Here is a 14,987-nt window from a genome sequence, read left to right as displayed (position 1 = left end):
CAGGTGACTTTGTGTATTAAAGCCATCGTTAAACAGACATTACGCATTCAATGAGATGTACCTACAGATCAGGTAATTCCGTGCTACAAAACCCAGTGCAGATCATAGTCTAAAAGACATCGAGATATTACTAAATTATACAGTACTTCAGCGCCATATAATAATGTAAGATCATCAGTCACACAAAACCGAGATGTAACAAAAAATTCGATCGATCAGCACCATATAAAAACATTGCAGATCATTAGCCACACAAACAAAGAGATGTAACAAAAACATCAGGTAATTCGATCGATCGGCACCATATAAAAACAGTTACACAAGTTCTCACTGAAAGTGAAGAACGAAGCGGTTCCGCAGGTTGAAATGACACCTTTTTTTTGGAGTAACCCAAGACACACGCTTGGCTTGGAAGCCATATATATTGCAGCCACAGAAGCAACAGGTGTGTGTGTGTGTGTGTGTGTGTGTGTGTGTGTGTGTGTGTGTGTGTGCGTGTGTGTATGTGTGTGTATATGTGTGTGTCTGTTCGTCTGTGTGTCTGTCTGTGTGATTCTGATTAAAAGTGAATGTGCATGTCTATGGGTGTTTTTGTGTAAGTATGTATGTATGTATGTGTGTATGTATGTATGTGTGTATGTATGTATGTATATATATATACAGTCGACTCCGGTTAATCGGCCACTTTTGGGACTGACTGAATTATGGCCGATTATCCGAAGTGGCCGATTATCCGAACATCGCATCGGGAAGTTCTCAGAACAAAAATATTGGATGTTGGAAGTTACTTATGGTAGCGGAAAGCGGAAGTTTCGTGCATTGGCATACGTGCTCTACATGTCTCCAAAAAATGTGTCCAGTGTCGTCTGCTTCTGTTTGGCATTGGCACGTTTCCTCACTGCAGCACAGACAACCGTCGTCCAGGCAATGCAGTTCTTCTTCCCCGAAGGCATTTTCCAGGGCATATTGAACCAATCAACCAATGCCTCGTCCACTTCATCGTCTTTTCCTCCTCTTTTCCTTTTCTTTGAGACAGACAAGCGTCCACCTACAGCTTCACTCCTGAGATGATCCTCGTCGTTAATCCATCGACAAAGGGTTTTTCTTGGGACCCCTAACTGATTTGCAAGCTGCAATTTTGATGTGTTAGGCGGATATCCTTTCACTTTGTCCAAGAATTCAAGTTTTTCCAAGACGCTGTAATCTTTCCTTTTCGTCGCCATGGTTTGTGCAAAGAGGCTTTCGGCACAAGCAAGTCAGTGTTTGACTGTCAGTTGTTTCGATCACAGTGTGTAAACTCAGTAAACTCACTGGCAGACCTTTGTGCTGTCATGTGAGTAATGATCATGGAACCACTCACAAAAACGTGAAAGTGTGAGGTGGCCGTTTAGCCGATGTGCAAAGTTTTCGTGGTGGCCGATTAACCGAACATTTTAACACATAATATCCTTTCCACAGCCGGAAGGCTCGGTTATTTTTTTTAATTAAAGATGTTGCTAGTTCGTTGATCTAACTTTGGTGGGGAGTTGAAAAACCTAAAATTGTAACGTATTTGCATGTGACATTTTCACGGCATGCCTTGATTTAGCCTTCGGCGGTGAAACAGTTGAAAAGCGTTTTAATTCAATCGCAAGGCAAAGTCAAACACATTTACATCAGTATGAGAACAGACTTCCGGATAGATCTGTTGCAGAGATCTTTCACTACACAATATATTTTTCTGTTTTAAATAAGTTTTCTTTGCGAGCTCGTGGAAAATAAGCGATAATTTCGAATTTCGGCTTGTCGCGACGTCAAGTTTTTCACTGTGCATACTCTGATACTGAACACTGCGTAACAAACTGATTCAGCTTTTGCATGACTGCGAGAGTTGATCAGCTTTTGGTTTTTCACTTCAATCGCTTGTCAAGGTCAAGCCAAAGCACATACTGATTAGAAAAATGTTATTGAACTTACTGGTAGATGTATCTCTTGAGATCAATGAGAAGAAAGATCGAGCGACTTCCTAAAACGCCTGTGTTTAAAAGAAAACACTGTGTTCAGAATTAACCCTTTCAACAACGTAATGATATTTGTGTAAGTTGCTCTTTTAAACATATAATAACAGAAAGTTGATTGTATCGCACGCAAAATTACACGAATCTGGTTAGAATATCTTTCCTTTGCGAGTCTTTGGAACTGGAGCGATAATTTCGAGTGTTTCAGCTTGCCGCGGCGTCATGCAAATAACATATCACTCTGTAAATGACTAGATTCAGCCTTCGGCGGCGCAACCGTTGGATAATCGCTTCACTTCAATCGATCGGCCCGGTCAAAGTATAGCCCGTATTGATGAGAAAAGATGTTCTTCTTGTAGATTAGCCTTTTAAGATTACTGAGAGAAATGGGCGATTTCCAAAAACGCCTGTGTCAAAACAAAAACACTGTGTTCAGAATCAACTATATTCACAACATGTTAATAGTAATTATGAGTCGCTCAGCGGAATACATAATTACAAAGGATTGATCTGATGGTATGCAAAATGTCAGTAAACTGCATCTAATACTTTTTCCTTGCGAGATCTCAGAACATACGCGATTCGGCCTTGGACGGCGCAAAAGTTGAAATATTGCTTCACTTCAATCGGTTGGCCCGGTTAAAGTATTGCACACATTGATTAGATAAGACATTGTCCTGGTAGATTGGCCTTTTAACATTATTGACAGGAATGGGCGATTTCCAGAAACATCTGTGTAAAAAGTAAAACACTGTGTTCAGAACCCACCCTTTTTTAAGACGTTAATAAAATGTTGATAAGTCGCTCTTTCACATACATCATAACAAAGGGTTGATCTTATGCCACACTAAATTTCAGTATTGTACTTTAAATAGTTTTTCTTCGCGCGCTCTTGGAACTTGGGTGACGATTTCGAGTGTTTCGCTTGCCGCGACGTCAAATAGCTTTTTCCCTGTACACCGCGTTTGCGGCTAAGTCCGAAGCGGGAGATAGCGTTTTGGGGCAAGTTCGGGACTTGTTTTACTCATGAACCAAAAACAGCACGTTCACATACCAACAATCATTCAAAATAACAACAACTGGAGAAACCCTTGCAAGTTGTTTGACGTTTTCAAAATATTTATTTAGCCTTTTAAATCTTCATAGAAAAGTAAAAAAAAAATCACGGCTGTGGCCGCCATTTTGGATTTTCTCTGTGGGCCTCCCTATCATCGGGGATTGACGCCCGACAAAAGCTAATTGAAGCCCGACGGAGCGAAGCGACGGAGGGCTTCAATTAGACTTTGGGAGGGCGTCAATCCACGATGAAGACCGAGAAGTTTCAAATGGAAGCGTGTTAATGTTATTGTAATTCAATCTGACGACGATCTCTTTCCTGCTTTCATGCGATGGTAAACAGACAGAATTGGTTCTGTTCTGTTCACACACTACTTTCAGTCCACCTACCTGCAAGGGTCAAGTCCCAAGAAATATGTCTCTGTATTCCTATCGTATCACTCTCCTCCTGTTTTGTTTTGTTTCACACACATTTTCCCTTCTTTTTTGACGAGTTTCTGGACAGCAAACTGAAAACAAATTCTTTTCATCACAAAAGCGATCTTTGGAATTGACTGACGTAGTCCGAAAGAATTCATGCATCAACCTACGTCACGTATCCGACGTCATCACTTCGCATACCTTATGGTCTCGGTATTTCGCTGGTACTTCATATTTCCTACTTGTAAAATGACCCTCAAAGCTAACCGAGACTAGTTGAGGCTGTATCAATGCGCCTCGCCAGCAGGTTGTTAATGGATTTTTTAGCGAGTGACTATCGACAATTAGTGACCGGTAATTTTTAATGAGTTGGGGCATTCTGACCAATCACAGGATCTGTTTCATTAAAACGCAAACTCGATTGAATTACAATTGTCGATAACCACTCGCAGAAACAGAAATCTCAAAACCGTTTGGCTTTTTCTCTCTTTTTGACTTCTGGCAGCGTTTGTCGCCTAAAGCGGACTCGTTTCTGTCCACAGCCAAAGCTTTTATCACACAAAAATTGCTATATATGACATCTAAGACCTCATTTTAGCAGTGTTGACCCCGAGTTTCTACTGCAAACAAAAAATAATAGCAAAATCTCAAAGTATGTGCGAGTCCCCTAATATGGACCACCTTCAACAAATCGAAGAAAATAAAAGCTAAAGGCTATTTTCAGCCCTCGAGATTTAAATAAAATGTAACAAAAAGTCTTCTTTTCGTGGAAGTTGATAATTTCACTTATTTTCACTCTGTTTTTGATAAGCTTCTTTAGTTTCCTGTTGTGCTTCAAATAATGCTCTCATCAACCCGAAACAGATAAATCTAGAGCATATTTTAATTAGTCTGACTTGTACACTAAGTTGTATCATGTTATTTTGAAGTATATGGGGCTTTTTACAGTGATTCGTGAAGGCCGCTTCACTGGTCCATATTAGGCGCCCAGGCTCCTAATATGGACCATTTGTGATTTTTTTCTGTATTTAATTTTTGCTGAATGTCTATCAAAGCTATTTCACTCTAATTAGGCCTAAGGGTTAATCTAAGAGAGAAGGACTACCAAACACAAAATGAAACTTCTTCGCAAGAAAACAAGCTAGTTATCAGCATGAAACAACAAGTCGCGTAAGGCGAAATTACTACATTTAGTCAAGCTGTGGAACTCACAGAATGAAACTGAACGTAGTCCGCCGCGAGTGCAAAACGCAGTGAAAGTGACGAGCCTGTTTGGCGCGGCAGCGGTTACGCTGTGCTTCATAGCACGCTTTACTGTACCTCTCTTCGTTTTAACTTTCTGAGCGTGTTTTTAATCCAAACATATCATATCTATATATGTTTTTGGAATCAGGAACCGACAAGGAATAAGATGAAATAGTTTTTAAATCGATTTCGGAAATTTAATTTTGATCATAATTTTTATATTTTTAATTTTCAGAGATTGTTTTTAATATATATCCAAATATAACATATGTATATGTTTTTGGAATCAGAAAATGACGAAGAATAAGATGAAATTGTTTTTAGATCGTTTAATAAAAAAAATAATTTTAATTACAAGTTTCCGATTTTTAATGACCAAACTCACTCATTAGTTTTTAAGCCACCAAGCTGAAATGCAATACCAAACCCCGGCCTTCGTCGAAGATTGCTTTGCCAAAATTTCAATCAATTTTATTGAAAAATGAGGGTGTGACAGTGCCGCCTCAACTTTTACAAAAAGCCGGATATGACGTCATCAAAGGTATTTATCGAAAAAAGGAAAAAAACGTCCGGGGATATCATACCCAGGAACTCTCATGTCAAATTTCACAAAGATCGGCCCAGTAGTTTAGTCTGAATCGCTCTACACACACACACACACGCACACACACACACACACACACACACACACACACACACACACACACACATACACCACACCCTCGTCTCGATTCCCCCCCTACGTTAAAACATTTAGTCAAAACTTGACTGTAAAAAGTGGTCCATATTAGGAGCCCTTCCCCTATGTTTGTAAACACAGCGTTCACACTGAGCACGTATTGTGGCTAGACGAAAGAAAGCTACAAGAATGTTCCCAGGGTAATACAGGACGAAATCAGTTATATTTGTTTTTTTCTTTCATTCACCCGCTCTCTTACTCTTTGCTTCAAAGCAAAACGATATTTCGTATGTCATGATAAGTCCGATTCGAAAGTGGCCAACAGTGTTGGTTTTTAGGGAAATTATTTCTCATAAAAATCAAACTCTGCAGAGAAAGCAGGCAGGCTGTTGAATGTTGGTATGTGTCCCAGTGGAGGGATGTCCTGATATCCATGTAAAAGCCTGGGCAGATCTGGGAAGGTGAGCGAGATTGTTCACAGTGGAAGGACTGTGCCTTTTGAATATCAATGGTCGGTTCTGGTGAGGTTATGCCCCCTCTTTCTTTCGGATGGTAACTGGCGCCACCTCGCGGCAAGATCACACGAGAAAGGAAAAAAAACCATTGCATTGGTCCCAAATAGCATATCGGTTTGGTAACAGTTCGTGTGTAAGTCGTGCATTTTATACGGTAAACAGACAATGGTCGGTTCTGGTGAGGTTATGCCCCTTCTTTCTTTCGGCTGGTAACTGGCGCCACCTCGCGACAAGATCACAGGAGTTGTCTCGTGTTATCACCCCAGAAGCGCTCATTTCGTTGTTGCAGCTTGTCAAGGAAACACCATTCTTTCATGAAATCTTGTTGGACATTCACAACCATGCTATGGACAATCTCCTGAGACGATTCCACAGGTCACAACTATTCTGGATGTGTCGAGAAAGTTCATCACTGACACTGCACAGCCATTGTGTACAATTAAATTCAGCAAGAGCACACACGGGATCACATTCCGACGAAGAACTTTGTATTGGTATCATATTGTCCTGTGAGGTTACATGGAAATTCGGGCTGCTTTCTCATTTGGGAAAGCGAGCTGCCATACAGTACGACGCTACCCATTTCGCTGTGAACATGGGATCTTTATTGTGCGCATGCGTGCCCATGGGAGTTTTCGGACACCGATGGGAGTCTTCACAGAGTTGACTCTGGGAAATAATAGATCCCTCGCCGAACCTAGGAGTCGAACCTACACCGACATCGACAACTGGTTTCTTTCTTCTTGTCGTTCGCTGTTAGATCGTCAGTCCGGACTGCAGGGCGAAACGTGCTGTCCTCTCCAAGTATATGGGGGTGGGGTGTGGGGATCACTGATACAGGTCATATATCTCTACTAATTGACAATCAAAAACCTCTCATCTTTCTCTCTCTTTCCCCAAAACACACACACACGCACACTTCAGAGAGAGAGAGAGAGAGAGAGAGAGAGAGAGAGAGAGAGAGAGAGAGAGAGAGAGAGAGAGAGAGAGAGAGAGAGAGAGGGGGGGGGAGATGTGGGGAAAATTGAGGGAGAAAGAGAGAGAGATGAAAACTAATCAAGAAGATATCTGTGGAACAAAAATAACAAAGAAGACCTTGCTCGCTCACACTCCAACCGACAGGCAGATAAAGAAGAGCGGTATGGGAAGAGGGGCAGGAGAACTTCAGGGAATAGAAAAACATCTAAACGGAGAAAGACGTTATTGTTCTTTTTACAATTTATTTATACATTTTAACACAATAAAATACACCAAACTAGGTCTTCAAAAGAAAAAAACACAACAAACAGACATATCTGAGTCGCACGTGAAGATTGACACAATTTGCGGGCCTTTGAGAAATCTGCGTCTCCCCAACTTGGCCGCAACAACATAGAGATGTTCTGATATTCACGAGAAAAATGCGTCATTTGTACACACACACACACACACACACACACACACACACACTCACACACTCACACACACACACACACACACACACACACACACACACACACACACACACACATTAATTTAAAAACCCACTTCAGCTCACAGTCTCACAAGATTCATTTGTGGATTTAAAATGGAAAGTATTACGCATTACAACGTCGTTGGGCACGCTGACGACGGCAGCCACGATGGTTGTGGAGCGGCCGGTGTTGTTGAGCAACGGTGGCGGCGATGCTATGGACGTCGTCGGCTTGTGTTTTGGTGTGGATCCTGATGATGGATGCTCGCGGATATCTTGCGCTACGGTCTCAGAAACCGCCAGAATCTCCGTGCCGTTGGAGGTGAGGTGTCGGGTTATGGAGTGGTTGGTGGTGTTGAGCTACAGTGGCGATGATATTATGGACGTCGTCGAATTGCATTTTCGGTTGGGTTCTGAGGATGGATGATGGTGGATTCTCACCGCGACGTCCTCAGAAACAGCCACACTCTCGGTGCTGTTGGGGGTGAGGTGTAGGGTTGTGGAGGGGCTGGTGTTGGTGAGCGACGGTGGCTGTTTCACAAAGGACGTCATCGGCTTGAGTTCTAAGGTTGATGCTGAGGATGTACGCTCGCGGATATCCCGCGCTACGGTCATAGAAACCGTCAGAAACTCCTTGTTGTCGGGGTGGAGGTGGCGAGTTGTGGAGTGGCTGGTATTTTTGAACGAAGAATGCGGCTCCCAAATCGAGGACGTCGTTCGCTTGTGATCTCGGGTGGGGCCTGAGAATGGATGCTGGCGAATGTCCTCCGCCACGCCCTCAAAAAACGCCACACTCTCCGAGCTGTTGGATGTGAGAATTATGGAAACACCCAGCACCATCAGGTGTTTCGTGCAGGGTATCATGCCCTCAGCCTCGCCCCCAGCCTCGCCACCGTATTGCTCTAGCACTCTGTCTACCTCCTTCGACTCAATTATGGTGCTAGCGCCGCACAGTATGCTCTTGATTGTCACTTTGAACTGGCTGTTGCCGAAGGCGAAGAGGAAAGGGTTAACGAAGGAGTTGCAGTGGCTGAGGGCGATGCTTACAAAGTAGACGCCGAGCGGCACGCTATGAGACCCGCCCCACAGCAGCAGGCAGTTGACAACATGGAAGGGCATCCAGCAGATCACGAAGAGGATAATGACCATCAAGATGCCCTTGTCTCCGCGCATGTTATTCTTGATGGTCAGCCTGGTTATCTCCCTGCCATGCCGCACCATCAGTTTAAGCATGGCTTGCTTGGTTGAGCGCACCACACGGAAGATGTACACGTAGCAGAGGACCATTACGATGAAGGAGGGCAGCGTGATGACGAAAAGAATCAGGTAGACCATGTACTCCAGGGAAATGACTTTGTGGAAGCTGCAGTACTTGAAGGTGTGCTCCCTGTTGTTCCAGCCGAAGAGCGGAATGAGCCCGATGAAGATGGCGAAAAGCCATATGATGCCCACCAGGCGGCGTGCCCGGGCAACCGACATAACGTTGCGGTAGTGGAAGGGTACGCGGATGGCGCAGAAGCGATCGAGGGCTACACTCAGCAGATTAAGCACGGAGATGAGGGTCAACAGCTTGCTGATGCTGTTCATCAGCACGCACAGCGTGAAGTTATTGGGCAGGCCCTTCGCGGTCAGTATGGCTACGGGAATGCTCACGATCCCCACCAGCACGTCGGCGGCGGCCAGGCTGCCCACGAAGCAGTTGGTGATGGTGCGCAGCTTGCGCTCCTTCGTCATGGCCAGCAGCACCATGGAGTTGGTGCACACGGACGTGACGCCGATCAGACACTCAAACACCAAGTACACGACGATGACCGCGTGGTGGTCGTCTTGCGTATGCAATTGTTTGGTTTCAGAGGTTTTGCTGCTTACCAACAAGTTTAACGCTGACGATGAAGCGTTCATGCTTGAAGATTTGCAGCTGTGAGCAGATGGTAATATTAGGATCAGGCACACAATTAATCAAGCTCTTGGCTGTTGTGTGTTAATCTGTAAGCAGCAAACTGACGGTGAAGCGTACATGTCACCTCCTGATCTGTCGAACAGATGTTATAGACAGCGAATCAAGCTAAAGGTTTGTTGTGACTAAAGGCACATTCCTTCCAGTGTGAACAATTTGACCCACCGTCTCAGATCTGGCCAAGATTTTACATGGGGTAAGACAAACCCTCCACTTGGTCGCATACCAAAATTAAGCTGCCTGACTGCTTGCTGATGTGATTGTTTTTTTAAAATTAATTATTTTCTTTACAAAATACAACATTAATTCATTAAAAAAAATCCAACTCTGCACAGAGTACCAACGCTTTTGATTATAGGTAAATGACCAAGTGAAAGGCTGTTCTTTTCGATGTAAAAGCCTGGCCAGCTCACGTGAATGATTGTGCCTTTAACCTTTAAGTGTGAAACTGACTTACTTAAAATCAATATTAAAAGTCCTACGGTTTTAAGCCATTAAGGACTTGAGTGTTTGTCCGCTTAAAAAAAACCAAAAAAAACATAAAAATAAAAAAATAAGGAGAGGAGGGCAGGGGGTGGGGTTTAAATGATAATCCTCTGTGGAATTCGTTAAAATGAAAAGTAGTTAAGATGTTTCTTGGTAAGAATTATAAATCTGTATTCTATATCTTGAATAACGGGTTTGTAAAATGATTTTTTATTCAAAACGAGTTAAAAGGTGGAACCTTTCAGGATCACCAATAAAAGCAAATAGATGAGCAAGTAAGAGGAACACGAACAATAAATCTCAAAACTTTTTAAAAATAAAAGGATTAAGATGTAAGCCTTGAAGGCCGTGGTAATAAAAAAATATGTACAGTTTGGCGACTAGTGAGCCTAGGTACCTGGCGTCCCAATCCTGGGCCAGAGGACGCAAGTGTGTCACAGAAGTAGTGCGGGCATTAATTCGCTCCCGCCTCTTGTACGGGTGCGAAGCTTACTTTGAAACTTTCAGAAGTGAAACTGACTGAAGCGTTCATACCTCTTGTACGGTCCCGATGGAATCAAGCTCGTAAGCAGTTATTTGGAGCAACGTGGTGTGTTTCCATAGATGTTCATTTGTGACAGTCTGGCCCTGATTTTGTCTGTGGTATATTCTTTTTCAGGTCTTCTCATGGCACGGTCAGGCAGGCGTGATTATATTGATGGTGTTTTCAAAACATGTCGTATTGTAGTTTGTACTCTGTTGCCCATCTTATCCCATCCCAGATCTGATCTTGCATTCTCAACGTAGCTTGACTTGCATGTTCCGCGTGAAGTCTGTTAACAATTGCTTTCCAGGTCTTAAACGTTTTCGCTAGAAGAAATTGCAGACTGATTCCCGAGATACGTACGCCGCGCACAAGTTAACTCACGACGCAGTCAGTCGTAGGAAGCTGTGGAGTATGAACAGCCTTGTTAACCCTTTGAATGAGCTTTTTACAACTCGAAAGCGTTATTCTGTTGCAGAAAAGTTTCAGCATGAATGACAGAAAGTGAAGCTGGTGACTGTCTCATTAACCGCACTGTTATGCTGAAGTCATGCCTATTTTTCTTCACAAGTACTTCTGAAGTCGTTTTTCTGTGATCAATACACAAAACTATTGCACTTCCCAGACAAATCTTTGTTCTGTTTTCTTTTTAGTTTTCTCGCTTTAGAAACAAGAAGCGATCTACGTGCAAACGTAATTCGATTGTTGTTTGATGACGCAATTGGTCGTCAACTAATGACGTAATATTTCCTTTCTGACTCATGATTTGGGTAGCAGAAGAACAATGGTTCACGACTTGCAGGACCCTGTGACCCATTTTGGTCACCTACGCTAACAAGATGGCGCGAGCTTTCATTCAAATTAGCCTAGGCAACGAAGGTTCGATGACGTCATCCAATAGTCGCATCACAGAAGGAAATGTACACAGGCTGAACGTAGCCCATTTTAGCTCGACTTATTAGACAGAGAGTCTTGAAGAGAAGGATAATAACAAAGTCATTAACAGAGTGCAGACCTCAATGGTCGTAAGAACGCACAATTTATTGTTTTCTGATGGTTATAACCGGAACTTGCTTTGGATCATGGGGCAGACAACTCCCGTAAACCCTTCAAGGCTTACTTCCCTTCTTTGTTGCCGTTAGTTTCATGGCTGACGAACTTCGGAACAGCTGTTACTTTTCGTTTATGTAATATTTAGGGTTTGCTTTACGTGCAAAGTAATGAAGTATGAAGAGCAGATGACAGAAGAGCACCCTTGGGCCAGTTTCATAAGCCAGAAACACAGTCGACCAACTGCAGTTGTCCGAGAGAACAACAGTAATCCGACGTTATCGGGTTTTACGAACAAAATTTCAGTCGGCCGACTGAGGGTCGTCTCACCGGAAGTCGGCCAAACACGGTGATGCTCTCCCCCCAACACTGTGTTCGGCTTACTGCGGTAAACCGAAAATAAATGTAATTATCCGCACAGTCAATGGCAGAATGCTCACACTTTTTTGGATTGTGAGCCAAACCTTGTGATTGTTCTTCGAAATGTATCTATCATGACGCAGTAATCCAGGAGACAAGTCAGGGTTATGTCTTGAAGACGTCACATTATGGCGTAAGAGGGTTAGACGTCACGCGAAGGAATTACTGAAAGTCTCGGTCATTGTTATTTTGAGCGGGCCGAGACTATGTTTTTCTTTGAAATCGGCCATTTCCACGTGCGAATGAGCAAACGGAAGTGGTAATGTTGCTAAATTTAGCCCTCGACTTGGCCATTCGGATTACTGTACAGTCGGTAGACTGCGGTTGTCCGCGGGTGACGGTGATTCGCTCATGAAACGCGCTTTTCGGTGACACGGCGATCAACCGCAGTCCATCGACTGGGCAGTCGATCGACTGTCAGTCGGTTCACTGCAATCTTATGAAACTGGCCCCAGATATCTTATGTATAATGTCTTATAATTTGGTTTGCTGAACGTGCTTCGATAGCTGCATGTGAACGTAAGTAACAACTATTCGTCAGCCATGAAACCAACGATAACAAAGAAGGGAAGTAAAAGATAACGCACAGTGTGTTTGCGGTGATCCAAATGAAACAGCCGAACATTATTTATTAAACTGCACTTTGTATGCAGATGCTCGTCTGACAACAATAAATTCGTTGCCTGTTCACTTCAGACGCGTGGAAATATTATTAAAAGGTAGCGAGCAATATTCTGTTCGTAATAACATATTGATATTTGAGTCTGTTCAATCGTTTATTGACTCACATGCGAAGCAAAAGTGAGTCTATGTACTCACCCGAGTCGTCCGTCCGTCCGTCCGTCCGTCCCCCCCCCCCCCCCCCCCCCCCCCCCCCCCCCCCCGTCCGGACGTCCGTCCGGAAAACTTTAACGTTGGATATTTCTTGGACACTATTCAGTCTATCAGTACCAAATTTGGCAAGATGGTGTATGATGACAAGGCCCCAAAAAACATACATAGCATCTTGACCTTGCTTCAAGGTCAAGGTCGCAGGGGCCATAAATGTTGTCTAAAAAACAGCTATTTTTCACATTTTTCCCATTTTCTCTGAAGTTTTTGAGATTGAATACCTCACCTATATATGATATATAGGGCAAAGTAAGCCTCATCTTTTGATACCAGTTTGGTTTACCTTGCTTCAAGGTCAAGGTCACAGGAGCTCTTCAAAGTTGGATTGTATACATATTTTGAAGTGACCATGACCCTGAACTATGGAAGATAACTGTTTCAAACTTAAAAATTATGTGGGGCACATGTTATGCTTTCATCATGAGACACATTTGGTCACATATGATCAAGGTCAAGGTCACTTTGACCCTTATGAAATGTGACCAAAATAAGGTAGTGAACCACTAAAAGTGACCATATCTCATGGTAGAAAGAGCCAATAAGCACCATTGTACTTCCTATGTCTTGAATTAACAGCTTTGTGTTGCATGACCTTGGATGACCTTGACCTTGGGTCAAGGTCACATGTATTTTGGTAGGAAAAATGTGTAAAGCAGTTCTTAGTGTATGATGTCATTGCTAGGTTTAGTTATTTGACCTTGACCCTGAAGGTCAAGGTCACGTACAGGTCAAGGTCAAGCATATGAGTCGTATGGGCTTTGCCCTTCTTGTTGTTAAATCTGGTCGACTGATTTGATGGATGTGTTCACGCATTGATAGTGTATGTGTGTGGACAGGCGTATGTGTACCTCCACACTGCCTGTGTTATCGTATTTGATTACATAAGCAGCGTATAAGTAATGCTTATCCCCGAGTACGCTAGTACAAGGGCTCAGCAGACTTTAATTGTGTGTCTGTCTGTCTGTCTGTCTTTCTTTCTCCACTTAACAGCTGATTGCTGGGAAACTACTGGGCAGTTCGTTCAAAAGTTGATACACTAACTTGATAATAGGTCCGATTGATCGTATTAAAACGTCATAATGTTACCTGGGACCTAAATGCGAAAAATCCACAAAAACGAATCTTGGCGGTGGGAGGAATTCGCGGAGCCAGCCGATAGAACAGCCGAACTCGTCACACATTGACGAGAAATATAGCGTCATAAAAAGATTACGTCACGGTCAAAAGTCTTTGACGTCTTTTTCTCTCGCGCGGTGTGTGTGTGTGTTCATTTTGTGCACATGTGTTAGTGTTACTGTTTGTGTGTGTGTGTGTTTGTGTGTGTGTGAGTGTTTTTATGTGTGTGTGTGCAGGGCCGGATCTGGGGGGGGGGGGGGTTCCTGGGGTTCCGGAACCCCCCCCCCCTGGCCATCCAATGTACCTCTCAGAGAAAACAAGATGTGGACTTTGGACCCCTGCCTTCAGTTGGAACCCCCCCCCCCCCCCCCCTCAAACGAACTTGGTCCGGCCCTCTGTGTGTGTGTGTGTGCGTGCATGAGTCTGTACTCGTGTGTGTGTGTGTGTGTGTGTGTGTGTGTGTGTGGGTGTGTGTGTGTGTGCAAGGCCGGATCTGGGGGGGGGGGGGTTCCTGGGGTTCCGGACCCCCCCCCCATCCCCCCTGGCCATCCAATGTACCTCTCAGAGAGAAAAAAAATGTGGACTTTGGACCCCTGCCTTCAGTTGAAACCCCCCCCCCCCCTTCAAACGAACTTGGTCCGGCCCTGTGTGTGTGCGTGCATGAGTCTGTACTCGTGTGTGTGTGTGTGTGTGTGTGTGTGTGTGTGTGTGTGTGTGTGTGTGTGTAAGAAAGAGAGAGAGAGGAAGAGAGTGAGGGAGAGAGAGTGTGTGTGTGTGTGAATGTGTGTGTGCATTTTCACTGTGATCAAATAAAAGAGAAAGGCCAGTCACCACGCACATCCTCGGCTCGCATGCAATGTATTTATATAGCAATGCCTGTAATTCACACAGATCAATCACTTGGTCTTAAACGTGCACAAGACAAAAACGTTCATACTGGGGGAGCGAGCCAGTCTGAAGAGTACTCGGGTCCAGCGCGAGCGTTTTTTATAATCGTTTGTCTCGTATTTTATATGTTAACGAATTACTGCCTTCCATAAAAAATTGTTACATTTACTTGAATTTACATGTTGCATGTCTTAGACTCGATGCTCTCTTCCTATGCGCTTTCGTCCTTGTCTCTCCTTGTGGTTGTTAGTACTTTCTTCCCCCTCCACCTCCCTTTTCTTTTTTATCTTC

General features: G+C 43.7%; 2 protein-coding genes across 2 annotated transcripts in view; one reads left to right on the top strand and one right to left on the bottom strand.

Moving 5' to 3' along the window:
• The window catches only part of LOC138952337 (cilia- and flagella-associated protein 61-like), a 203,828-nt gene that overhangs the window by 79,301 nt on the left and 109,540 nt on the right, over positions 1-14,987 (top strand). The gene's annotated exons all lie outside the window — the stretch shown is intronic.
• Positions 6,964-9,477, bottom strand: LOC138952342 (adenosine receptor A3-like). Its single transcript, XM_070323991.1, has one exon. The coding sequence runs from the start codon at positions 9,265-9,267 to the stop codon at positions 7,726-7,728; it is 1,542 nt and encodes a 513-aa protein (XP_070180092.1). The 5' UTR covers positions 9,268-9,477; the 3' UTR covers positions 6,964-7,725.

The sequence above is a fragment of the Littorina saxatilis genome, linkage group LG17, assembly GCF_037325665.1.
Source record: "Littorina saxatilis isolate snail1 linkage group LG17, US_GU_Lsax_2.0, whole genome shotgun sequence".
Classification (NCBI taxonomy): domain Eukaryota; kingdom Metazoa; phylum Mollusca; class Gastropoda; order Littorinimorpha; family Littorinidae; genus Littorina; species Littorina saxatilis.
The sequence above is the reverse complement of the archived record's forward strand: the minus strand, read 5'-3'. Positions and strand labels throughout refer to the sequence as shown.